Source organism: Scyliorhinus canicula, chromosome 6 (assembly GCF_902713615.1).
Source record: "Scyliorhinus canicula chromosome 6, sScyCan1.1, whole genome shotgun sequence".
Classification (NCBI taxonomy): domain Eukaryota; kingdom Metazoa; phylum Chordata; class Chondrichthyes; order Carcharhiniformes; family Scyliorhinidae; genus Scyliorhinus; species Scyliorhinus canicula.
In genome coordinates, this window is record NC_052151.1 from 21,109,777 (window position 1) to 21,137,446 (window position 27,670).

The following is a 27,670-nucleotide window of genomic DNA, read 5'->3' on the forward strand; positions in this document are numbered from 1 at the left end:
TGAGGGACATGGCAGGGGAGGGGGGGGGGGGGGGTTAGTTGTGACCCGGGGGCATCCGCGTGGCACTTACCCTGGCAGCCCTAGTGAGGTTGTGTAGCTTCTTTCTGCACTGCTCCCCGGACCAGGGGGTCTGCCCCACAGCACTCACTGCTGTCCCAACCTCATGCCAGCCGTGCCTCACTATGCTGGGCGGCTGGCGATGCCCATGTCTTGGGCAGAGGATAGCCCTTCATAGTTCCACCTCATCGAGGAGGGTGTCCAGGTCCGTGTCCCGGAATCTCGGGGCGGCTCTTCGGGGCTCAGCCATCTCTCCTCCTCCTGGGTCCTTCCGTGCACGAATCGCGCCCTTTACAACGCTGCGTGGCGTCATTCGGGCGTCGCATGCTGATGACGCTGCTTTCGCACCACCCCCCCCCTCCCGTGTTCCTCGCGGCCCCGCACATAACCCATTTTCGGGGCTTGAATCGATCGCGATCGGGGCCGTTTCGCGCCGTCGTGAAACTCGACGGCACTCACAACGGCGAGGGGACTCTGTCGTAGGATCGGAGAATCCCGCCCATTGTTTAGAATCATAGAGCTGAACAATCAATGTAAATGAAGAAAGAAATGTTCACTGTTGATATTAATGTTCTGCATAATTTTGAATCTGGAATAAATACTGCAGTGTGTGTGGGAGTCAAAATTACCAAATGCCAATTGAGGGCAATATTTATAAACAGGGTCACAGGGATTTGGAGATGCGACATTGGTGGGATTGTCCGAAATCCCAATATTGACACATATACGTAATCTGTCCGATGAACAGACATTGCGTTCCCTCAAAGGTAAATATATCCTTCATGGGGTAAGGAGATTAAAACTATGCCCAGTATTCCAGGTTAAACCAAATGGAAAGTTAAACAGTTTTAGAATAGAGTTAAGCACATCTCACTGTTCGATGTCTAGAAAGGTAACAGAACCTTCCAGAAAGCCTTCATTCTCCTATCTTTTCAAAACCTATTTCCATTAGCCCCTGTGTGCTAAAAATAGCCATAGTAAAAGTTGTCCTGTTGAAGGGTTGGTTGTCTTGTTCCAAGTCCTTCATGAATTGAGTCACACGTACTTTAATTTGTTCATCATCAACTTTATTGTCAAAACCCCTGGAACAGAATTAAGAACAGAGGGATTAAAATTTTATTCATCCTGACAAAACCTGTTTGGAAACCAAGTCGGTTGTCAGGACAACAGGAAGAGGAATTGACCATTCAGCCCATTGAGCCGCCTCCACCATTCAGTTAATCCACAGCTGTAGTGACATCAGAGAGAAGCTCGCCAAATGGACAGACAAGTGACAGAAAGAGTTTAATACAGAGAAATGTGAGGTGATGTATTTTGCAGAAAGTATTGAGAGATACAGACTTAATGACAGATTTCCAGAGAGTGTGCGATAGCAGAGGGACCTCGGGGTCCCCAACATGACTGGAAGGAAACAAGGGGCCGGTGTGAACATCATTTACATCCGGTAATGGATATAGAGGGAGAACTGTCCCCCTACCAGGATAGATTCTCTGCCGTTCCGGAGGGAAAATACACCAGTGTGAGAAACATATTTCACAATGTAGTGTGCCAAGGTCGGGGTGCGTGACGCTGCCTACAGAGTTCAGGATGAAGACCACCCACAACCCTGGACCCTGGAACACCCCAGCAATGGGTTCGGGGAACATATGAACTTGGACCTTCCAGATTTGGTGTCCTGGAGGGAGTCCATCCTCCGGCCTCACAATGTTCCTGGAGATCGATCTTCACTTTAAGGAGGTCCACCTTCTTTTTTCAATGGTGGGTCAGTGTTGTTGGATATCTTTTTAATATAAAACCTGACATGATGGCAGACTACACATCATCCAGGCCTGACCCACTACTGAAAACAGCGTCAAACACCAAAGTGAATAATTAATGAGGATGAGTGGGAAGATTCGGAGTGTTTTCCGGCAAGCCGCCACAGCAGAAAACACTCCACGATCCCGTCCACACCGCAGCACTTAGTCTCAAAATGGGAGAATTCCGGCCCAGGTTGAGTGATGTTGATCCAAGAGCTGACAGAAAGAAACATTAATCACAATATATCAGTCACTAAACTTACCTTACAAAGTACAAAGTAGGAGGTCTTATTACTATTTCAATTGTTGGATCTGTTGGGTCAGGTGGATTGATGACTTGGGGAACTATCGGGATAAACACATTAAATTTCTGTTGTACTTCACCATTTTCCAAGTATCCAAGAGCTCCCCAAGGTGGAAAGACAGGAACAACGGTACCTGTAGGCAGAGAAACATCCGTTACAGCATTTAACTAGGTGATCAACTGATGGGGAGTCAAAGGTTCCAGGTGAGGGGTCAGGATGACTTTGCTGAGATGTGGAAAATGTTGTGACATCACTTTAAGGGAATATGCAAATGACCAAGTAGCCAGGATGTAGAGCAGCATGTGACCAGCACGGTCACACTCGCAGAGTGTGTCCCGACACCATATTTCAATATCAGTCCAGCAGACTCAGATCACTCTCTGCAGCCCACCTCCCTTCACCAGACTGTGCAGCATATTCATAACACAGTTGGAAAAGTCTAGCAGCCTCGAGAGAAAGTCTGTTCCTCAATTCAACCATCCTCCCCCCGAGCCCATCACCTGCGAGGTGACTATGCCCCACATGGATCTCCACCCACAGCTTCTGGCATCTTTGTGCACCATCGTCCAGTAATAATATAATAATAATCGCTTATTGTCACAAATAGACTTCAATGAAGTTACTGTGAAAAGCCCCTAGTTCCCACGTTCCAGCGCCTGTTCGGGGAGGCTGGTACGGGAATTGAACCCACGCTGCTGGTATCGTTCTGCATTTCAAGCCAGCTGTTTAGCCCACTGTGCTAAACCAGCCCCTGAAGATTGTGTGATGTGGAGATGCCAGCGTTGGACTGGGGTGAGCACAGTAAGAAGTCTTACAACACCAGGTTAAAGTCCAACAGGTTTGTTTCAAATCACTAGCTTTCGGAGCGCTGCTCCTTCCTTCGGTGAATGACCTGAGGAAGGAGCAGTGCTCCGAAAGCTAGTGGTTTGAAACAAACCTGTTGGACGTTAACCTGGTGATGTAAGACTTCTTACTGTACATTGTGTGGTATCGCTTTAACCCCATTATTTGTGAGCTTCCCATGCGGCCTTATTGGGCTCCAGGTTCCCTCACCTTGGTCTTGCCTCCGCCTTCTATTATTAATTTTCTTCATCCACCTCCTTGCCCCTCTGCCCAATATCATTAGCCCTCATGCTACCCCCTCACCCCTCGCACAATGCTCCTTTCACATTGCCCGTCTTGTCTTCGTCAAGCCATCGCAACACCCCCCTGACCCCACAACTCACCTCACCCACCCCTGGGCAAACATTGTACCTTTGCTGCATTGGCTGTATGAGTCCCACGGCAAAGAGCTGTCTAGGTAGACACTGGTGTGTGGCACCGGTGGAAGGGGGCGCGAGGACAGAAGGAGACCCCTGCACTTGCCAAGGCCAGCCGCAGTACTGACCCGGAAACAGTGCCACAGCAGTGTCCATGGGTCCAGCAGCACGGTGCTGTCCATGGAGACCAGCAGCACGGTGCTGTCCATGGAGACCAGCTCGGCATGGAGATGGAGGGCAGGAACTGGTCTGCCCCGGCAGAGTGGTGATCAGCGCATCAGGAGCAGCGCAGCACTATGGCAGTGTTCCATTCGCCTCAAAATCTCCAGTGAACCGAGGGCCATATGTTCACGCCAACCTTCATCATTTGGGTTTGACACCAATATGATTTGCCACTGATGTGACGCATGATTGGAAAGCCTGATGGGATACCGGCAGGCAGCTGTTTTAATGAACATTCATGGGCGCAAATGAATGTATCTGATATTTACGCCACCTGCCTGCTGGTTGACTGAGCTGCCATTAATCCACCATTGGGAGAATTACAACATAATTTTACAGGTATTTGACCTTTTGCCTCCCACCAGATTCACCACATCCGCCCGACACTAAGAGAATTGGGAGAATTGTGTCCCTAGTTTAACAGAGCTGTGTGTGAGGTTGGTCTCATTCCTCGATTGGATTTATCCATTTAATTGCACTGACCCACCCTTTTCCCACAGACCGACACACTTTCCCCATTAGTTAAACATTTCTCTTTTGAAATTTAGTCTTGCATTTGCCTCCAGTTCAAGCAGAACATTCTAGATGGTTGCCGTGACTTCCGGGCCCCCAGATTCGGATTTGGGGAGGGTACTCCTAAGATATGCTGGGGAATGACTCTCGGAACTTCCCAAATGAGCATTTGCAATTGTCAGAAGTGCTTCTGAGCTGCGAACTATCCAACAAAGCAATTGAAATCACGAACTTGCCCTCCTGCATTGTGCCAGGGTTATGCTAATTTGCTGTTTTATTCACTGAATGTGGGCGTCGTTGGCTAGACCAGCATTTATTACTCCTCCCTATTAACCCTTCAGCACTTGGAGGAACCACTGAGGGTGGCAAGGGTGCAGAATATACTCTGGGGGGGAGGCTTCACTGTCCATCACCAGGAGTGCCTCGGTAGTACCACCACAGACCGAGCTGCCTGGGTCAGAAAGGACATAACTGCTAGACTGGGACAGTGGGAGGCGGTGAGGGAATCAACAGAGGGAAAAACATATTGACCTCCTTCCTCACCAACCTGCCTGCCGCAGATGCATCTGTTCACGACAGTATCAGTGTGAGTGACCACCGCACAGTCCTTGTGGAGATGAAGTCCCATCTTCACATTGAGGTTACCCTCCATTGTGTTGTGTGGCACTATTTACCTCTGCGCTTTGCCAAAGAGTCATCCAGACTCGAAATGTTAGCTCCCTTTTCTCTCCACAGATGCTGTCAGACCTGCTGAGATTGTCCAGTATTTTCTGTTTTTGTTACCTTTGTGCTAAATGGGTAAACTTTGAACTGACCGAGCAACTCAAGACTGGGGGTCGGCATATTCCCCCCTCTACCATAACCACCAGGCTGCACGGTGGCACATTGGTTAGCACTGCTGCCTCACAGTGTCAGTGACCCGGGTTCAATTCCGGTCTTATGTAACTGTGTGGAGTTCGCTCGTTCTCCCCGTGTCCGCATGGTTTCCTCCGAGTGCTCCGGTTTCCTCCCACAGACCAAATGTGTGCACATTCGGTGGATTAGCCCTGCTGAAATTGCTCCTTAGTCCAGAGATGTGCAGGTTAGGTGGGGTTACTGGGGTAGGGCAGGAGAGTGGGCCTGGGTGTGATGGTCTTTCAGAGGGTCGGTGCAGACTCGATGGGCCAAATGGTCTCCTTCTGCACTGTAGGCATTCTATGACAGCTATAACAAAGCCAGCAGATCAACATTGGTTCAATTAAGAGTGCAGCAGAGTGTGCCAGGAGCAACACCAGGTATAGTGAAAAATGATGTGCCTACCTGGTGAAGCTACAACACAGAGCTACTTGTGAGCCAAACAACATAAGCAGCAAGTGACAGGCAGAACTAAACAATCCCACAACCAACAGATCAGATCGAAGCTCTGCAGTCTTGCGACATCCAATCATAAATGCTAGTGGATAATTGATAATAATAATAGAATCATAGAATTTACAGCGCAGAAGGAGGCCATTCAGCCCGTCAGGTCTGCACCGGGCCTTAAAAAAAACACCCTACTTAAGCCCACAGCTCCACCATTTCCCCGTAACCCAGTAATCCCACCTCACCTTTATGGACACTAAGGGCAATTTATCATGGCCAATCCACCTGAACTGCACATCTTTGGACTGTGGGAGGAAACCGGAGCACCCGGAGGAAACCCACACAGCCACGGAGAGAAAGTGCAGACTCCACATAGACAGTGACCCAAGCCGGGAATCAAACCTGGGACCCTGGAGCTGTGAAGCACCAGTACTAACCACTGTGCCTCCATGCCACCCAATAATTTATTAGTGTCGCAATAGGCTTACATTAACATTGCAATGAAGTTACTGTGAAAATCCCCGAGTCGCCACATTCCGGTGCCTGTTCGGGTACACTGAAGGCGAATTCAGAATGTCCAATTCGCCCAACATGCACATCTTTCGGGACTTGTGGGAGGAAACCGTATCACCCGGAGGAAACCCCGCAGTCAGGGGGAGAACATTTCCCCCGGGGTTTCAAGCCGAGGTAATAAGGAGAGATATAAAAAAACATTTTTTTAAATTAAAAACTTTAAAAACCAAATTAAAAACACATTAAATAAAATAGAGATGGAGGGGCAAGTGATGTGTTGTTCCTGCATGATGTGGGAGCTGTTGGACACCATTGTGGTTCCCAGGTAAGTGTTGGTTGAGTGAGGAACTCCGGCTCAGAGTCCATGAGCTGTAGTCTGAGCTACGGACACTGTAACACACCAGGAACCAGGGAGAGGTATCTGGACACTGTGTTCGAGCAGGCAGTCACACCACTTAGACTAACTGACTTAAATTTGACCCGTGGTCAGGGGCAGGAGAGTGTGGCTGCGAGTGAGGCTGGTAGAGGGATCCAGGAGGTAGGGTTGCAGGAGCCTCAGCCCTTGTCCTGTCCAACAGGTTTGAGATTCTTGCTCCCTGTGTGGATGAGAACGGGGACTGCAGGGAGAATGAACAAACTGACCACAGCCGCAGAAGCCTGCCACCAAGGAATGGCCAGCCCGCATGCAGGGATCACCCTGGTGGACGGTGGGATGTGCTGCCGTGGACTGGAGTCAGGCATTGTCAAACGATGGAGAGCACCAGAGCTCATCCCAGAGCGAGTTGTCATCATTCTCCATCCATTGGGCCAGACCCGGTGTTACTGCCAACCCAGGGCCCACACCCCATAGTGAGGAAAGTATGTACCACAGAGGGGGTTGCAAGGGTGGGCAGGGCCTGTGCAGGAGGTGGTTCATAGGATGGGTGGTGGCCATAGTGTGGTGGGTGGGGTGGGACATCCATGCCACTGGGTATTCGCCCGCGCCGGTGAACCTGGAGGCGATTAGAGTGTTCCGTGTGTGGTGGCCCTGGTGCACATGTTGAACGGCCTCCCATGCCTGTCTGGGGCCCCATATCCTGCTCATCCTCGCCCTGCCCAGCTTCCTCCTCGTCGGACAAGGCGTGGTGTTCATGCCCCTTCCCCACTACATCGCTCCTCTGCTTTGGGACGTCACTGAGACTCAGTATGCCATCGGGATGTCCGGGAAGCATGGTTCGCCGCCATTGCTGCCACATTGTGGGAGACACTCCTAGTGCTATACTGGAGGCCCCCTCCAGAGTGGTTAAAGCAATGAAGACCCGCTCGATAATGCCCCTTGTCGCTGTATTGGCGTCATTGTCGCGCATCTCCGCATCTGTCTGTAGTATCCGGATTCCCAATACCAGCCAAGACCATATCAGATAACCCCTGTCACCCAAGAGCCAACCTCTTAGCGGCGGCTACATTAACACTGCAATGAAGTTACTGTGAAAGTCCCCTAGTTGCCACATTCCGATGCCTGTTCGGGGAGGCTGGTACGGGAATTGAACCGTGCTGCTGGCCTGCCTTGGTCTGCTATAAAAGCCAGCTCTTTAGCCCTGTGCTAAACCAGCCCCTGAAGCAACAGTGGTAACCATTGTGCTGCCGTGCCACCCAATTGATCGTCACATCTAGGCACTGATGTGGCGGAGGGACTACAGACGTCAGGAACCATCAAGAGTGCCAGCATTAAGGCGACATACAAAGATGTACATGATGCATATCCCATAGTCACACACCCGCTGCACGTTCATTGAGTGGAACCTCTTTCAGTTTGTGAAGGCCGGCCTGTCATCTGCAGGTGCTCGGAGGGCAACACGCATCCCCTCAGACACCTCCTGGACCTGGGGCATCTCGCCGATTGTGGCGATCCCCGATTCCTGGGCATCCTGGTGGGCTCTCTCCATGTTGAATTTGATATATTGTGGAGACCAGGCATATAGGGCCTCAGTGATGTCTCGGAGGCCCGATACACTGACCCCATCAATCGCTATTCAGGACCAATTGGATGTGGACATCTGAGGGAGGAGAAAATGTGGGGAACCTGTATGGGTGGCTCCTGGAAAAGGCATGCTCCCCATTGGATGCGACAAGGGAAGAAAGGAAGACCTGTGGTTTGAAATTGGGTGGGAACTCTGGAGTGAAGCACTGCACAGGGTCATCCTCCACTCCCACTTGCGCAAGGCTAAGCCTAATGCAGCTAAAAGTGATGCACAGAGCACACTTAACCAGAACTTGGAGCTGGAGGACAAATGTGTACAGTGCCAGGAATGCCGGGCCAACCATTCTCATGCCCCTTCCCTGTCTGTACTCTGCAGTCTCGTTGGCTCATTGAGTTTCAATTTCACCATCTGCAGTGGTGGGATTCGAACCCAGGACCCCCGTACCTTTACCCAGGGTCTCTAGATTGCTAGTACAGCGACAATACCACTACGCCACCGCCTCCCTCTCCCACCAGCACTCCGGCTATATTACGTCAGGTCTGTCGGATCATAATATTGGTTTTCCTGTTCGGAACCTCCTTAACGATTGCTGCATTTCCCAATTTTTCATTATCTGCAAAAGTTTTTTTTTAAACTTTAGAGTACCCAATTAATTATTTCCAATTAAGGGGCAATTTAGTGTGGCCAATCCACCTACCCTGCACATCTTTGGGTTGTGGGGGCGGAACCCACGTGAAAACGGGGAGAATTGGAAACTCCACACGGACAGTGACCCAGAGCCGGGATCGAACCTGGGACCTCGGCGCCGTGAGGCAGCCGGGCTAACCTACTGCACCACCGTGCTGCCCTTTCATCTGCAAATGTTGACATTATACCTTGCTGGCCCAAATCTAGATGAATAATATTCACCAAATGTGCAATAGTCCTAGTACCGGACTCTGGGGAACATCACTGTCTACTTCCCCCGGTCTGAAAAACAACTGTTCTCTGCTATTCACTGCTTTCTGTCACTGGATCCATTCTGTCTCCATGCTGCCAATCCCTTCCATCGCATGAGTTTCAATATTGCCAACAGTCTGTTATAAATATAGTAAGTTGTGAAACACCTTTTGAAAGTGCACAGACATAACATCAACTGTACACCCTCAACCACCATTAACCATTATAATAACAATCTTTATTATTGTCACAAGTAGGCTTACATTAACACTGCAATGAGGTTACTGTGAAAACTCCGAGTCACCACATTCCAGCGCCTGTTCAGGTACATGGAAGGAGAATTCAGAATGCCCAATTCACCGAACAGTACGTCTTCGGGACTTATGGGAGGAAATTGGATGACCCGCAGGAAACCCAGGCAGACAGGGGGAGAATGTGCAGACTCCACACAGACAATGACCCAAGCTGGGAATCGAACCTGGGACCCTGGCTCGTGAAGCAACAGTGCTAACAACTGTGCTACTATCTGAATAAAGTTAGTCAAAAACGATTTCTCCTGAACAGAATTTCCTGCCACTGAGTCTCAGTTAGGAACCAGCATTCCCGCAGCATCCAGTAAACTGAGAGAGATGCAGTTTATCAGCTTCCACACGGGTTCATGTCGACTCCAATAGTGGGATTCATGCCTGGCAAAGAGCCTTTATTATACTCGGAAAATTCAGCAACCACAGCTGGAGTTTAGAACATGAGTTTGGAATCTCACTCCCAGCACACGTGGGAAACCTTCCCAGATTCTGGGAACATAAATCCTGCAGGTATCACAGAAGTAGCCCAAATGGCCCTTCAACCCACTAGTCACATGTGAACGAGGAACGCTCTGGGATTGACAATGGTGGAATTCTTTGGTCAGTGCGTCAGTCTGTACAGAAAGTTTCAAACGTGACAGGTTAAAGAGTGAATGGTTGTTGTATATTCTGTGTTACTTTGAAGGAACATCTGACATACCTGCAGCATTTTCACCAAGTGAATAATTGGCAATTTTTATCAATCCGTCATCCACTACAAGTCTCGCATTCGTTCCAGAACAATCTGTTGTAACCAACTGGCGAAAGTCAAATTCCAACACATCATAATTCTAAAACAAGAAAATAAAATCTATCACCAAATGACACAACTGAACGAGCACCAAAACACCTCAGTGTTGAGAGGACTGTCCTGGGTTCCCAGGTGTGGGAGCAGTATTCATGTCCCGGATGGACTGATCTTGTAAAAGGGTTTGGAGTTTTTGATGGAAGTCTAGGCTTCACCACTTCTGGATACATTTTCCTTACCCTCTCATGCACCCTTTCAACTTTAGAGATGTCCTGCACGATGGGCCTCATTCCTTCCCCTTGGGTTTTCAATTAAAACAAATATAGAGAATGTTATTGAAGGCCATCTACACTGAATCATGCCCAGCAATTGTGTTTCCCTTTGGGTGTTTTACCACATTGTTTATCAGAGAAGTTTCAATGGGTTAGAATAATAATCTTTATTAATGTCACAAGTCGGCTTGCATTAACACTGCAATGAAGTTACTGTGCAAATCCCCTAGTCGCCACATTCCGGTGCCTGATCAGGTACACAGAGGCAGAATTCAGAATATCCTATTCACCTAACAGCACGTCTTTCAGGACTTATGGGAGGAAACTGGAGCACTTAGAGGAAACCCACGCAGACACTGGGAGAACGTGCAACTCCGCACAGTGACCCAAGCCGGGAATTGAACCTGGGACCCTGGCACTGTGAAATGAAATGAAAATCGTTTATTGTCACAAGTAGGCTTCAAATTAAGTTACTGTGAAAAGCCCCTAGTCGCCACATTCCGGCGCTTGTTGGGGGAGGCTGGTACGGGAATTGAACCGTGCTGCTGGCCTGCCTTGGTCTGCTATAAAAGCCAGCTCTTTAGCCCTGTGCTAAACCAGCCCCTGAAGCAACAGTGGTAACCATGGTGCTGCCATGCCACCCAATTGATCCTCAAATCTAGGCACTAATCCAAAATGAAAAGAAAAAATGTCATTGGACCATAAGAAATAGGAACTGGAGTAGGCCCGACAGCTCCTCAAGCCTGCTCCACCAATCAACAAGATCATGCCTCACCTTTAACCCCAACTCTACTTGCCCTACGCAATCCCCAGCTGTTACATTGTGTTGTTGGGTTGGAGAAGTTTCCATAACTCCGAAAGACTGCTGACTGCAGACATTGTGGGCGGGATTCTCCATCGATTGACATTGAAATCGGGAAAGGCGATAGGTCAGCGAATCGGTCTTGTCGCAAACATTATGGCCAGTGCCTCAACAGCGTTCTCCGTTGCCTTGACAGCTGCATCAATACGCTCTACTCCACACATACAGTAAACGACGTTTGCATATCATTAGTGACTTAATTTCTTCGGGATCTCCACGAAGTTCTGCCTACGCTGGGGGGGGGGGGGGGGGGGGATTCCCAACAGCGAGGTTTACTTATGAGGGAGAGAGAGGAGGTAGAACATGAAGAGGCATGACCGTGTTGGTTTACGAGGATGGCGGGGTGTGGAGGGCGGTGGGATCGGAATGACTTCCCACGGAACCGTGGTGCCCTGGCACGGACCGCCATTGCTGTGAGCTGTAAGGCTGCCTACTGACCACCACCTTGACCTGTGGTTCTACAGAGTGACAGTGGCTGTATGAGTGCGGTGCTGCACCACCTCCACACTCCACCCTCCACCCCACCGCCCCCCACACCACACCATCCGCCATACCACACCCCTCTGCGATCGGGCGCCACCCGCCGGTGGGTCATCACTGTGTCCACCCAAGGGCAACGGCCACAGTAGCTCCTACACGGGGGTGCCAGATGGGGGCCGGAGAGCATACAGAGCATACAACTGACAGCAGGGATGGGCGCCAGGGGTGAGGAGATAGGGGGAAGGGGGCATGCAGGGGCAGGGTCTTCAGCGCTAACCCAGTGCGCCGTGTAGCCTGACGGACCGGACATGCCGTTGAATACTCCAGCTGAGCAGAGAGACAGTGAGGCACAGGTGCCAGATGATGGCACCGTGGGGTTTTGGGGGAGGACACCTGCCCGGTTGCTGTCAAGGTGATGATCGCCCTGAACCCTTACGCGACGGGGTCCTTCCAGTCGCCCAGTGGGGACCTGCCGGGTTTGTACAGACCTTGGTGCACAGGGGCATCTGCGCTATCACGGAGGCCCTATATGCCCAGGCGGCACAATGCATCCACTTCAATGTGGACAAGTAGCAGGCTGCCCGGGCAGCAGGGTTCGCCGCCATCGCCAGGTCCAGGATGTGTTCAACGGGGTGCATGTCCCCCACTACGAGTACCTGTGGATGACAGGCCGCTCTAAACCAACCGAAAGATGTGTGACCATCAGGTACGCAGCATTCACCTCTACTCCCGATACTCGAGCGGTGTGCACGACTCCCTCATCCTGGCATAAACGACGTAGGCTGCTTAAGCTGCTTAAAATAAGCACAGCCCGTCCACAACATCTGCCCCCCCCCCCCCCCCCCCCCCCCCTCCGCACCTTCTCCCTGGCCAGCACAGTCCAGCCCAACCCTCGCACCCATCAGACAGAGCACCGAGGCAGGATGTAGCAGTGGTGATAGGTGTTTAATGTGAATGAATATATACAGGTTTGTGCCCTAGTCCCTATAGTTAAACTGTGTCCTGCACCCGTGCCAACTTAACTAATGTCTAACTTCCTGACCTTCCGGGCCCTACTGCTATGTCTGGGTGGTTCCCCAGACGGTACAGTAGGAGTGGAGGCAGCCTGCGGCTTGGGTTCCCGTTGGCGGGTGTCCTTTGGGGCAATTGGGCCTGGATGGGGAATGTGGCATGTTGCCGTCCCGTTCTGCCCACTGCCAGATTGACTAAGGACAGGAGGGGTGGAACTCGGGGTGCTGAGATGTTCCAGCACCTCCCCTGTGGGAGTAACCGGCACGGGCCCCATCATCTCCTCCTCCCTCAGTGTGCCAGATGGCCAAAGGGCTACTCCATGGGACGGAGATGCGAGTGGAGTTATCCCCTGTGCCTCCCAGGGTCTGCATGCTCGCGGCGATGGAGCACAGGGAGTGGACCATCTCCATCTGGGACTGCACCACATCACACTGCGACCGTGCCACCACCTTCTGGGTCTGTACCACATCAGCCTGTGACTGTGCCATCTCCCTCTGTGCCTGAGCCATGTCAGCCAGCGCCTGGGCAATGCCGCCGATGTTTCCAGCCAGAGCCTGCTATGACTGGGCCACGCTCAGAAGAGCTGTTGCAATGTCCAGGTGGCTCTGGGACATGGCTGCCTGTGAGGCAGAAACCCTGTCCTGGGCCTCGCCCAGCGCCTGCACAGAATGCCCCAGACCTTGGACATGCCGATCCTGGGCCAAAACTGTCGCCCCCAATGCCTCCACTGTGTGGTGTTGGCCTGGGTGGCACACATATGCGGCATCGCCTCCTGCTCCTGCACATGTTTGGACTCCTCCAACTGCACCTACAGGTGCTGGATGCTCACTGACAGCCCCTCCCGTAGTCCCTGGCTCTGCGCCTGCATCTCCACTGGAGATGGGACTGTCCATTCCAGAATCCCGAAACCCGCCTGGACGGCAGCTAGTCCCTGGGATCGGCCTGCCCTCTGACCGTCCGCCCCCTCGGGTGTTCCTACCTCCACCTGCTGTACGAGATCAGCTGTGTGGTGCTCACCACAAAGTGTCCCAGGAGTCTCGTTACCAAAATGCCCAACCGAGGTGAATGTCTCTGGGAGGGTGGAGGGTGTTGGAGACAGCTGTGACGGAAAGTCTCCGACCTGAGCTCCGGAGTGTCCTCGGTCTCGGGTAGAGGGCTGGTATCCGAGCTGCTGTCCCATCACCGCCCAGCTCACGGCAGGGGGGGGGGGGGGCTCTGGCTGTGGCACTGCCTGGGGGTGGGGGACACCAGGTCACCAGCAGGTCCTGCAAGACACAGGACAAGATGCATGATTAGACTGCGGGCTGGTGGGGGGGAGGGGGGGCGCACGTGGGCGTGTGGGTGAGGGGTGGTGTGGGGGTGGTGTGGGTGTGGGGGTGGTGTGGGGGTGAGGGTGGTGTGGGGGTGGTGTGGGGGTGGTGTGGGGGTGAGGGTGGTGTGCGGGTGCTGTGGGGGTGAGGGTACTGTGAGGGTGGTGTGGGAGTGAGGGTGGTGTGGGGGTGAGGGTGCTGTGAGGGTGCTGTGGGTGTAAGGGTGGGGTGGGGCTGAGGGTGGTGTGGGGGTGGTGTGGGGGTGAGGGTGGTGTGGGGGTGGTGTGGGGTTGAGGGAGGTGTGGGGTTGTGTGGGGTTGAGGGTGGTGTGGGGGTGGTGTGGGGTTGAGGGAGGTGTGGGGTTGTGTGGGGTTGAGGGTGGTGTGGGGTTGTGTGGGGTTGAGGGTGGTGTGGGGGTGATGTGGGTGTGAGGGTGCTGTGGGGGTGAGGGTGCTGTGAGGGTGCTGTGGGTGTAAGGGTGGGGTGGGGCTGAGGGTGGTGTGGGGGTGGTGTGGGGGTGAGGGTGGTGTGGGGGTGAGGGTGGTGTGGGGTGGGGTGGGGTTGAGGGAGGTGTGGGTGTGGTGTGGGGTTGAGGGAGGTGTGGGGTTGTGTGGGGTTGAGGGTGGTGTGGGGGTGATGTGGGTGTGAGGGTGCTGTGGGGGTGGTGTGGGTGTGGGGGTGGTGTGGGGGTGGTGTGGGGGTGATGCAGGGTGAAGGTGGTGTGGGTGTGTGAGTGGTGTGGGGGTGGGGGTGGTGTTGGGGTGGGGGTGATGCAGGGTGAGGGTGGTGTGGGGGTGATGCAGGGTGAAGGTGGTGTGGGGGTGGTGCAGGGTGAGGGTGGTGTGGGGGTGGGGGTTGTGTGGGGGGTGAGGCGGTGTGGGCGTGGGGTTGGTGTGAGGGTGGTGTGGGGGTGGGGGTGGTGTGGAGGTGGGGGTGGTGCAGGGTGAGGGTGGTGTGGTTGTGGGGGTAGTGTGGAGGGTAAGGGTGGTGTGGGGTGGTGCAGGGTGAGGGTGGTGTGGGTGTGGGGGTGGTGCAGGGTGAGGGTGGTGTGGGGGTGGTGCAGGGCGGAGAGTGGTGTGGGGGTGGGAGTGGTGCAGGGTGGAGGGTGGTGTGGGGGTGGTGCAGGGTGGAGGGTGGTGTGGGGGTGGTGCAGGGTGAGGGTGGTGTGGGGGTGATGCAGGGTGAGTGTGGTGTGGGGGTGGTGCAGGGTGATGGTGGTGAGAGCCAGGCAGGCCTTGAAGCACCGAAGCCAATGCAAAAAAATTCCTTTGCCTCCGCGGCCTGTGGATCGAGTTCCAGTCGGTCAGGTTTGAGGGCTGTTTCCATTGTGGTTCTTTAAGCCGATTAAATTGATGCAACCATCAATTCACTCAGAGACACGAATTGGAGTAAGCTGCGGCTTTAATCAGCTTACAACTGAGCCTGCCTGCGACTGTGCTGACATAGAGGTGGACTCGCAGGGTGCTGTGAGGGTGCTGTGGGTGTAAGGGTGGGGTGGGGCTGAGGGTGGTGTGGGGGTAGTGTGGGGGTGAGGGTGGTGTGGGGGTGAGGGTGGTGTGGGGTGGGGTGGGGTTGAGGGAGGTGTGGGTGTGGTGTGGGGTTGAGGGAGGTGTGGGGTTGTGTGGGGTTGAGGGTGATGTGGGGGTGATGTGGGTGTGAGGGTGCTGTGAGGGTGGTGTGGGTGTGGGGGTGGTGTGGGGGTGGTGTGGGGGTGATGCAGGGTGAAGGTGGTGTGGGTGTGTGGGTGGTGTGAGGGTGGTGTGGGGGTGGTGTGAGGGTGAGGGTGGTGTGAGGGTGAGGGTGGTGTGGGGGTGGGGGTGCTGTGGGGGGTTAGGCGGTGTGGGGGATGAAGGTGGTGTGGGCGTGGGGTTGGTTTGGGGGTGAGGGTGGTGTGGGGGAAGTGTGGGGGTGGTGTGGGTGTGGTGTGAGGGTGAGGGTGGTGTGGGTGTCGGGGTGGTGTGGGGTGTGAGGCGGTGTGGGGGATGAAGGTGGTGTGGGCGTGGGGTTGGTTTGGGGGGTGAGGGTGGTGTGGGGGAGGTGTGGTGTGAGGGTGGTGTGGGGGTGGTGTGGGGTGGGGGTGGTGCAGGGTGAGGGTGGTGCGGGGGTGATGCAGGGTGAAGGTGGTGTGGGGGTGGGGGTAGTGTGGGGGATGAGGCGGTGTGGGCGTGGGGTTGGTGTGAGGGTGAGGGTGGTGTGGGGGTGGGGGTGGTGTTGGGGTGGGGGTGGTGCAGGGTGAGGGTGGTGTGGGGGTGATGCAGGGTGAAGGTGGTGTGGGGGTGGTGCAGGGTGAGGGTGGTGTGGGGGTGGGGGTTGTGTGGGGGGTGAGGCGGTGTGGGCGTGGGGTTGGTGTGAGGGTGGTGTGGGGGTGGGGGTGGTGTGGAGGTGGGGGTGGTGCAGGGTGAGGGTGGTGTGGTTGTGGGGGTAGTGTGGAGGGTGAGGGTGGTGTGGGGTGGTGCAGGGTGAGGGTGGTGTGGGGGTGGTGCAGGGCGGAGAGTGGTGTGGGGGTGGGAGTGGTGCAGGGTGGAGGGTGGTGTGGGGGTGGTGCAGGGTGGAGGGTGGTGTGGGGGTGGTGCAGGGTGAGGGTGGTGTGGGGGTGGTGCAGGGTGAATGTGGTGTGGGGGTGGTGCAGGGTGATGGTGGTGAGAGCCAGGCAGGCCTTGAAGCACCGAAGCCAATGCAAAAAAATTCCTTTGCCTCCGCGGCCTGTGGATCGAGTTCCAGTCGGTTAGATTTGAGGGCTGTTTCCATAGTGGTTCTTTAAGCCGATTAAATTGATGCAACTATCAATTCACTCAGAGACACGAATTGGAGTAAGCTGCGGCTTTAATCAGCTTACAACTGAGCCTGCCTGCGACTGTGCTGACATGGAGGTGGACTCGCAGGACCGCAGCACTTCTACTTCCTGCAGGGGGCGGAGCCGTGTACAGGCTCCTCATCTCCCCTGTGGGCAGAGCCGCACAACGGCTCACAGATGGAGCCCACAGGGACACAGTAATGTACAGTGTGAATTATAGTGGTTACACATTCATAACAGGGTGGTGCAGGGTGTGGGTGATGAGGGGGTGGTGCAGGGTCAGGGGGTGGTGTAGGGTGGGGGTGGTGAGGAGGTGGTGCAGGATGTGGGGGGGGGTATAGGGTGAGCGTGGTGTGGGTGTGGTGCAGGGTGAGGGTGGTGTGGGGTGGGAGTGGTGTGGGTGTGGGGGTGGTGTAGGGTGGGGGTGGTGTAGGGTGGGGGTGGTGTTGGGGGGGTTGGCACATGTCATGGGGATCCGTAACTAACCTGGCCTCAATGCTCATAGCCGAGGAGAACAGGGATTGGGCCACCTCCCTCTGGGACTGTGCCCAGGTCAGTCAATGCCCGAGCAATGCCATTGACCTGTTGTGACTTGGCCAAGCTCGGAAACGCCACTGCAATGTCCAGGTGGCTCTGGTGCTGAGCTGCCTGTAACACCAGCCCTGTCATGTGCCTCAGACACCATCTACAGCTGGCCATTGCAGGCGGTATGGGTATTGGCATGTGGTGCACGGTGGGGCGCAAGCAGACTGCCAACAAGTGTGGTTCAGTCCCCTTCTGGGTGGGGTTTACAGGTGTGTGTGGGTCAGGGGGTGCTTGTGGGGGTCCCTCGATTACAGGGGTCCTTTTGGAGTGTCCCTCTATTACAGAGGTCTCTGGGGGCTCCACCATTTACAGGGGCCTCTGGGGGTTCTCCTAATCACAGGGGTCCTTGTGGGGGTCTCTTACTACAGTGGCCCTAAGGGGGGGCGGATTGGGTCACCCCTGATCTTGAGGGTGGAGGTGTGGTTCCCAGGCAACCTGGGGTTTGGGGGCTGCTGTGTGCTGTGCGGTTCAGGGGATGGGGGCCGATGTGTGGTGTGGGGGGGTTGAACCTCGGATGGGGCCTGATGGTCTCTATCATTGTGGCCTTGGTGAGGTGGACATCGACATTGGCCAAGGCGGCAACTTTTCCTGATTGGTCCACGGTGAGCTCCACTACGCCAGCGCCACGATGGTAGACACCACAAATTAACTGCGCCCACGTGATTCCCAGTCGTGGGGACCAGTAAATCACGGGAGGGCAGAGAACAGGGCGTCAGGCCCATTAAATACATTGAATAGGTTTTCACCACCCATTTACATTAATTTACTTTCTCCCGCTGGCGTGCAGCGTGGAACTCCCTCACGCCGCCAGCAGCGGTGGTCGGAGCATCGCGTTCGGGTCGGCGCCTGCCCAGTCCTGATCTCACCCTGATGCCTGACTCTGCGTTCCATCGGAGAACACAGTCCGGGCATCCCGGGACGGAGAATCCAGCCCTTCCAGTCACAGAATCATCCCTCTCCCATCACCCTCAGCCTCCTGCCTCTCAGCCAGTTTTGGATCCAATGTGTCACTTTGCCTTGGATCCCATGGCCCCTGACTTTCTTGATCAGTCTGCCACGAGGGACCTTATCAAAAGCCTTGCTAAAGTCCATATAGACCACTTCAAATGTATTATCCTCATCAACACTCCTGGTTACCGTCTCAAAACATTCAATTGTATTTGTCAAGAAAGACCTTCCCTTAACAAATCCATGCTGACTATCCCTGATTAATCCGTGTCTAAAGTGCAGATATATTCTGTCCCTCAGAATTCTTTCTTGGTCCCAACCTTGAATTTGGAAATAATTAACTCTGTGAGTGCCGGTTCCCGGGATGTCTGAACAGCCCGGGGCAGCTATTTCACTATTTATTCCAGTTCACACACTCAGGATTGACAACCCTCCCTGTCTGAGTTAGACAGATTTTTGACAGTAAAGAGAGTAAAGGGTTTTCAACCCAAAAATACAGGCATTAAATAATTTCAGCTGGTACAAACATTACACAATGCAGTAATGGTACTCACGCTGCCCAGAATGGCTTCTACAGGTTTAAGACAATCTTCATCTTGACAAAAGTCGAGCGCTTCTTCTGCCGGATCCTGTGCAGCGAGTTGGTTCCAGAAGAGGACAGACACGGTTAAGAAGATTCTCAGCATCTTGGTGTCGGCTCAGATCACTGGTGAAGCCACTGAATGACTCTCAGCACCTTCAGCTCGATCTGCAGTTCGAGCAGAGAGCTCAGAGATTTTTATACTGTTTTAGGGAGATGATTTTGAATAAAGTTTAGCCACAGGAACATCAGATGTTGAAGAAATGCCCCAGCTAATTAACTATGGAAATGATTTTTGGTCCCAGCCTTGAATTTAGAAATCATTAACCCTGTGAGTGCTGGTTTCTGGGCAATCTGAACAGCCCGCGGCAGCTATTCCACTACTGATTCCAGTTCACACACTCAGGATTGACCTCCCTGCCTGAGTTAGATGGATTTTTGGTGAGAAAGGGAGTCAAGGGTTATGGGGACAGGCAGGAAAATGGAGTTAAGGCCACAATCAGATCAGTCTTGATCTAATCGAATGATGGAGCAGGTTCGAGGGGCCAATTGATCTATTCCAGCTCCAATCTTTTTATTCATTATTCGGATGTGGGCGTCGCTGGTTTGGCCAGCATTTGTTGCCCATCCCTAATTGCCTCTGAACTGAGTGGCTTGCTTGGCCACTTTTGCTGGGCCATTACAGTGGGGGCAGTTAATAGGAAACCACTTTGCCGGCTGTGTGTGGAGTCACATGGAGGCCAGACCGGGTAAGGACGGCAGATTTCCTTCCCTGCAGGACATTAGTGAACCAGATGGGTTATTACGACAATCAGCAATGATTTCCTGGTCACCTTTAGACTGTTAATTCCAGATTTTTTAAAAAAATTCAAATTTCACCATCAGCCAGAGTGGGAATTGAACCTGGGACCCCAGAGCATTATCCTGGGTCTCTGGATCACTCATCCAGTGACAACATCACTATGCCATCTCCTCCCCATCTCTTATTATTTCATGACACCAGATGTTGAGATGCATCATCCTCTTTTTTTAACAGTGAGAATCCATTCCCAGCCATTTGAAAAGCAAAAGACAGACAAAGGCTCAAAGACATTGTTTAATTTACTCCAGAAGATAAACCTGTTAATGGGCTGCCTTAATAGGAGCAGTGATCATATATAGAATCCCTACAGTGCAGAAGGAGGCCATTCAGCCCATCGAGTCTGCACGGACCCTCTGAAAGAGCCCCCTATCTAGGCCCTCGGCCCAATCCCCCACCCTATCCCCGTAACCTCACATTTGGACACTAATATTAATAATCTTTATTGTCACAAGTAGGCTGGCAATTTAACATGACCAATGCACATAGAGCATAGAAAAATACAGCACAGAACAGGCCCTTCGGCCCACGATGTTGTGCCGAATCTTTGTCCTAGATTAATCATAGATTATCATAGAATTTACAGTGCAGAAGGAGGCCATTTGGCCCATCGAGTCTGCACCGGCTCTTGGAAAGAGCACCCTACCCAAGGTCAACACCTCCACCCTATCCCCATAACCCAGTAACCCCACCCAACACTAAGGGCAGTTTTGGACACTAAGGGCAATTTATCATGGCCAATCCACCTAACCTGCACATCTTTGGACTGTGGGAGGAAACCGGAGCACCCGGAGGAAACCCACGCACACACGGGGAGGATGTGCAGACTCTGCACAGACAGTGACCCAAGCCGAAATCGAACCTGGGACCCTGGAGCTGTGAAGCAATTGTGCTATCCACAATGCTACTGTGCTGCCCTTAAGAACAAATTAATCTACACTCCATTATTCTACCGTAATCCATGTACCTATCCAATAGCTGCTTGAAGGTCCCTAATGTTTCTGACTCAACTACTTCAACAGGCAGTGCATTCCATGCCCCCACTACTCTCTGGGTAAAGAACCTACCTCTGACATCCCCCCTATATCTTCCACCATTCACCTTAAATTTCTGTCCCTTTGTAATGGTTTGTTCCACCCGGGAAAAAAATCTCTGACTGTCTACTCTATTCCCCTGATCATCTTATAAATCTCTATCAAGTCAACCCTCATCCTTCTCCATTCTAATGAGAAAAGGCCTAGCACCCTCAACCTTTCCTCGTAAGACCTACTCTCCATTCCATATCACATCCTGGTAAATCTCCTTTGCACCTTTCCCAAAGCATCCACATCTTTCCTAAAATGAGGCGACCAGAACTGCACACAGTACTCCAAATGTGGCCTGACCAAGGTTTTGTACAGCTGCATCATCACCTCACGGCTCTTAAATTCAATCCCTCTGCTCATGAACGCTAGCACACCATTGGCCTTCTTCACAGCTCTATCCACTTGAGTGGCAACTTTCAAAGATCTATGAACATAGACCCCAAGATCTCTCTGCTCCTCCACATTGCCAAGAACCCTACCGTTAACCCTATATTCCGCATTCATATATGTCCTTCCAAAATGGACAACCTCACACTTTTCAGGGTTAAACTCCATGTGCCACTTCTCAGCTGAGCTCTGCATCCTATCTATGTCTCTTTGCAGCCGACAACAGCCCTCCTCACTATCCACAACCCCACGAATCTTCGTATTGTCTGCAAATCTACTGACCCACCCTTCAACTCCATCATCCAAGTCATTAATGAAAATGACAAACAGCAGAGGACCCAGAACTGATCCCTGCGGTATGCCACTGGTAACTGGGCTCCAGGCTGAATATTTGCCATCCACCACCACTCTCTGACTTCTATCAGTTAGCCAGTTCGTTATCCAACTGGCCAAATTTCCCACTATCCCATGCCTCCTTACTTTCTGCATAAGCCTACCATGGGGAATCTTATCAAATGCCTTACTAAAATCCATGTACACTACATCCACTGCTTTACCTTCATCCACGTGATTGGTCACCTCCTCAAAGAATTCAATAATACTTGTAAGGCAAGACCTACCCCTCACAAATCCGTGCTGACTATCCCTAATCAAGCAGTGCCTTTCCAGATGCTCAGAAATCCTATCCCTCAGTACCCTTTTCATTGCTTTGCCTCCCACAGAAGTAAGACTAACTGGCCTGCAATTCCCAGGGTTATCCCTATTCCCTTTTTTGAACAGGGGCACGACATTCGCCATTCTCCAATCTCCTGGAACCACCCCTGTTGACAGTGAGGATGAAAAGATCATTGCCAACGGCTCTGCAATTTCATCTCTTGCTTCCCATAGAATCCTTGGATATATTCCGTCAGGCCCGGGGGCTTGTCTATCCTCAAGTTTTTCAAAATGCCCAACACATCTTCCTTCCTAACAAGTATCTCCTCAAGCTTACCAGTCTGTTTCACACTGTCCTCTCCAACAATATGGCCCCTCTCATTTGTAAATGCTGAAGAAAAGTACTCATTCAAGACCTCTCCTATCTCTTCAGACTCAATACACAATCTCCCGCTACTGTCCTTGATCGGACCTACCCTCGCTTTAGTCATTCTCATATTTCTCACATATGTGTAAAAGGCCTTGGGTTTTTCCTACCCGCCAAAGATTTTTCATGCCCTCTCTTAGCTCTCCTAATCCCTTTCTTCAGTTCCCTCCTGGCTATCTTGTATTCCTCCAGCGCCCTGTCTGAACCTTGTTTCCTCAGCCTTACATAAGTCTCCTTCTTCCTCTTAACAAGACATTCAACCTCTCTTGTCAACCATGGTTCCCTCACTCGACCATCTCTTCCCTGCCTGACAGGGACATACATATCAAGGACACGTTGTAGCTGTTCCTTGAACAAGTTCCACATTTTACTTGTGTCCTTCCCTGACAGCCTATGTTCCCAACTTATGCACGTCAATTCTTGTCTGACAGCATTGTATTTACCCTTCCCCCAATTGTAAACCTTGCCATGTTGCACGCTCCTATCCCGCTCCATTACTAAAGTGAAAGTCACAGAATTGTGGTCACTGTCAACAAAATGAAATGAAAAAAATGAAATGAAAATCGCTTATTGTCACGAGTAGGCTTCAATGAAGTTATTGTGAAAAGCCCCTAGTCGCCACATACCGGCGCCTGTCCGGGGAGGCTGGTATGGGAATCGAACCATGTGCTGGCCTGCTTGGTCTGCTTGAAAAGCCAGCGATTTAGCCCAGTGAGCTAAACCAGCCTAAACCAGCTAAATCAGCTAAATGCTCCCCCACTAACAAATCTATCACTTGCCCTGGTTCATTACCAAGTACCAAATCCAATATGGCCTCCCCTCTGGTCGGACAATGTGTTAGAAAAGCTTCCTGGACACACTGCACAAACACCACCCATCCAAACTATTTGATCTGAAGAGTTTCCACTCAATGTTTGGGAATTTGAAGTCACCCATGACTACTACCCTGTGACTTCTGCACCTTTCCAAAATCTGTTTCCCAATCTATTCCTCTACATCTCTGCTGCTATTGGGGGGCCTATAGAAAACTCCCAACAAAGTGACTGCTCCTTTCCTATTTCTGACTTCAACCCATCCTACCTCAGTGGGCAAATCCTCCTCAAACTGCCTTTCTGCAGCTGTTATACTATCTCTAATTAACAATGCCACCCCCAGCCCCCACCTCTTTGACCATCCTCCCTAATCTTATTGAAACATCTATAACCAGGGACCTCCAACAACCATTTCTGCCCCTCTTCTATCCAAGTTTCCGCGATGGCCACCATTTCGTAGTCCCAGGTACCGATCCATGCCTTAAGTTCACCCACCTTATTCCTGATGCTTCTTGTGTTGAAGTATACACACTTCAACCCATCTCCTTGCCTGCAAGTACTCTCCTTTGTCATTGTTACCTTCCCCACTGTATCACTACGTGCTTTGGCGTCCTGACTATCGGCTTCCTTAGTTGCAGGACTACAAATTTGGTTCCCATTCCCCTGCCAAATTAGTTTAAACCCTCCCGAAGAGTACTAGAAAACCTCCCTCCCAGGATATTGGTGCCCCTCTGGTTCAGATGCAACCCGTCCTGCTTGTACAGGTGCCACCTTCCCCAGAATGCGCTCCAATTATCCAAATACCTGAAGCCCTCCCTCCTACACCATTCCTGCAGCCATGTGTTCAACTGCACTCTCTCCCTATTCCTAGCCTCGTTATCACGTGGCACTGGCAACAAACCAGAGATGACAACTCTTGTCTGTTATGGCTTTTAACTTCCAGCCTAACTCCCTAAACTCCTTTATTACCTCCACACCCCTTTTCCTACCTACGTTGTTGGTACCAATGTGGACCACGACTTCTGGCTGCTCACCCTCCCCCTTCAGGATCCTGAAGACACGATCCGAGACATCCCTGGCCCTGGCACCCGGGAGGCAACATACCTTCCGGGAGTCTCGCTCGCAACCACAGAATCTCCTATCTATTCCCCTAACCAATGAATCTCCTATTACTATTGTTTTTCTATTCTTCCCCCTTCCCTTTTGAACCCCAGAGCCAGACTCAGTTCAGAGACCTCGCCGCTAGGGCCTTCCCCCGGTAGGTCATCCCCCCCAACAGCATCCAAAACGGTATACTTGTTTTGAAGGGGAACAGCCACGAGGGATCCCTGCACTGTCTGCCTGTTACTTTTCTTTCCCCTGACTGTAACCCAGCTACTCTTGTCCTGTACCTTGGGTGTGGCTACCTCCCTGTAACTCTTCTCTATAACCCTCTCTGTCTCCCGGATGATCCGAAGTTCATCCAGCTCCAGCTCCAGTTCCCTAACACGGTCTCTGAGGAGCTGGTGTAGGGTGCACTTCCCGCAGGTATAGTCAGCAGGGACACCAGTGATATCCCTCACCACCCACATCCTACAAGAGGAGCATGCAACTGCCCTAGCCTCCATCCCCTCTTACCTTACAGAATATAGCTGCCCTGTGGAACAACTGGACCACCGCCCTCCCATCTCACTCTTTGTGGAAATGAAATGAAAAGGAGCACCTTGCTCCCTCCTCATCCAACTCCCTCAGTCACAAACTCTCACTATAGCACTCAAATGCACCAAATTCAGCACTCAGGGCAAACAAAGCCTGCACTGTAGCTGGTTCCCTTTTATACTGTGAATCTGGCCTCTGATCTAACTCCCACATCTTTGGACTGTGGGAGAAACCGGAGCACCTGGAGGAAACCCACGCAGAGAAAGGGAGAATGTGCAAACTCCACACTGACAGTCACCCAAGGCTGGAATTGAACCCGGTCTCTGGCGCTGTGAGGCAGCAGTGCTAACTACTGTGCCACTGAATGTAGAGCTGCTTTTATAATGCACAGCACACAGTCGGCACAGTCTGTTCTACAGCCCATTCCCATTAGATTTCAGAGGACAGGAGGCAGAACAATTTAAACCTGGAAACTTTTTTTTTCGGATGATGAAAAGTATCAAAATGTTGCAAATGTTGAATAATAATAATCTTATTGTCACAAGTAGGCTTATATTAAGACTGCAATGAAGTTACTGTGAAAAGCCCCTTTTCGCCACACTCGGGTACACAGAAATAGAATTCAGGATGTCCAAATTACTTAGCAACACATCTTTTGGGACTTGTGGGAGGAAACAGGAGCATCCGGAAGAAACGGATGAAGATATGGGGAGAATGTGCAGACTCCGCACAGACAGTGACCCAAGACAGGAATCATTCTTCACTATTAACCACCCTACCAATCTTGCTTTCATCTGCAAACTTACTTACCATTCCCCCCATGTTCATGACAATACCATTTATACAGATAACATACAATAAGGTAACCAGCACTGATGTCTGTGGTACATTTCTGGACACCAGCCTCCAGTTGCTCAAACAGCCTTCTACCACCACCCTTTGTGTCTAGTTCTTATTCAGATCCATCAGGGGCTGGTTTAGCTCACTGAGCTAAATCGCTGGCTTTTAAAGCAGACCAAGCAGGCCAGCAGCACGGTTCGATTCCTGTACCAGCCTCCCCGGACAGGCGCCGGAATGTGGCGACTAGGGGCTTTTCACAGTAACTTCATTGAAGCCTACTCGTGACAATAAGCCATTTTCATTTTTCATTTTTTTTCATTGACAAGTTTCCTTGAATTCCATGTGTTTCAACCTTCTTAATCAATTTCCCATGTGGGACCTTGTCAAAGGCTTTGCTAAAATCCATATAAACTACATCAACTGTACTTCCTTCATCCAAAACTCGGTCACTTAATCAGAAAACTCCCATTTATCCCCACTCTATGCTTTCTGTTAGTTAACCAATCCTCTACCCATGCTAATACTTTCCCCTTCGATTTACCCGTAACGCCATGCACCTTTATCTTATGCAGCAGCCTTTTGTGTGGCACCTTATCGAATGCCTTCTGAAGTACCTTTAGTCATTGAGATAGAGCATTTGACTCCCTTACACTTTTTACTGTAATGCAGGGGTATTGGATCTAACTATCCTTTCACTAAATCTCTTCATTCACCCTTACAATATCAAACACCACATCCCTTTGGCTGTTCACAATGGGCAGAGTACAGATTACACTCAACCAGCCTGTGCTTGAAAGACTCAGAACATAATGCTGAACATTAGATGTGATTCCATGGTTGGGCAGCCCTGGCTGAACAATCCTAAGTGTGTCAGGCATGTCACTAAAAAACAATTTAAGATTATCAGTCATGCTCAGAATATACTTTACACTTGCACGGAGCTCCATATATTCATACACAGGGATCAATCCTCTGCAAGCAGAAAGGCAGGACCCAGCATTTAATCTTCTTAAAAATTAAACAAAACAACGGGGAACAGCTCCATGGCCCATTCTACATGGTAACTCCGCAACCAATCAGAGTTGACAACGGACAACCAATCAGCACCCTTTTCTCATTCAGTATAAATTGCTGTTCTCTTTGAAATTTGGTTTCTTGGCATCTCTTCTGAAGAGTTTAAGATGAAAATCTTTGACAGCATGTGTCTGTTTTCAGCAATATTCCCTTTATAATAGATCCCAACATTTCCTGATGACTGATGTCATGCTAACTTGTCTGTTTCTTTTCTCCCTCCTTTCTTCAATAAAAAAAGATGTAGTGGAATTGGCGGCAGTTCAGTTCAGAAAAAGTTCAGAGGAGGTTCACTAGATTGATTCCAGAGATGAGGGGTTTGTCGTATGAGGAGAGATTGAACAGTTTATGCCTATAGTCTCTAGAGTTTAGAAGAATGAGGGGAGATCAAATTGAGGTATACAAGGTGCTAAAAGGTATGGATAAATTAGACGTGGAGAAGATGCTTCCTCTACAGGGACATTCTAAAATGAGAGGTCATAATCTTAGGATAAAAGGTAGCAAATTTAAAACATATTTGAGGAGTAACTATTTCTTCCAAAGGGTTGTGAATCTTTGGAATTCGCTGCCCCAGAGTGTGGTGCATGCAGGGAGAGTGAGTAAATTTAAGGAGGAGTTAGACAGATTTTTAACTGGTAATGCGTTGAAGGGTTATGGAGAATGGGCAGGAGGGTGGAGTTGAGGCCAGGATGGGATCAGCCATGGTCACATTGAGGGTGTTAGGCTCGGGAGGCTAAATTGCCTACTCCCGCTCATAGATTATGTGTTCTCGGGAGGAGATGCTCTGGCTGATTTTGCAATCCAGCTCTTGGTCTGTAACAGTGTAGGTAACAGGTTAGGAACATATCTGCCATGATTGAATGGCGGAGAGGACTCGATGGACCGAATGGTCTAACTCTGCTCCTATATCTTCTGAACTGATCAATAATGGTGTAAAATGAGCTCACTTCGAACCATTGGGTTGATTCTGGAATTTAGTATTCATGATCTCATTGGCTCCTTTGCTGAGAATTCTGGGATGCAGCCCATCAGGTCAAAGAGATGTGTTGACTTT

The 27,670-nt window shown here is 51.4% G+C and overlaps 1 protein-coding gene across 1 annotated transcript; it reads right to left on the reverse strand.

The window, feature by feature from the left end:
• Window positions 1–321: 321 nt before the first annotated feature.
• LOC119967029 lies at window positions 322–19,037 on the reverse strand. Its single transcript, XM_038799031.1, has 4 exons — window positions 18,818–19,037; window positions 9,915–10,044; window positions 2,120–2,294; window positions 322–1,139 (listed from the first exon to the last, which is right to left on the reverse strand). The coding sequence occupies exons 1-4, from the start codon at window positions 18,947–18,949 to the stop codon at window positions 974–976; spliced, it is 603 nt and encodes a 200-aa protein (XP_038654959.1). The 5' UTR covers window positions 18,950–19,037; the 3' UTR covers window positions 322–973.
• Window positions 19,038–27,670: the final 8,633 nt, after the last annotated feature.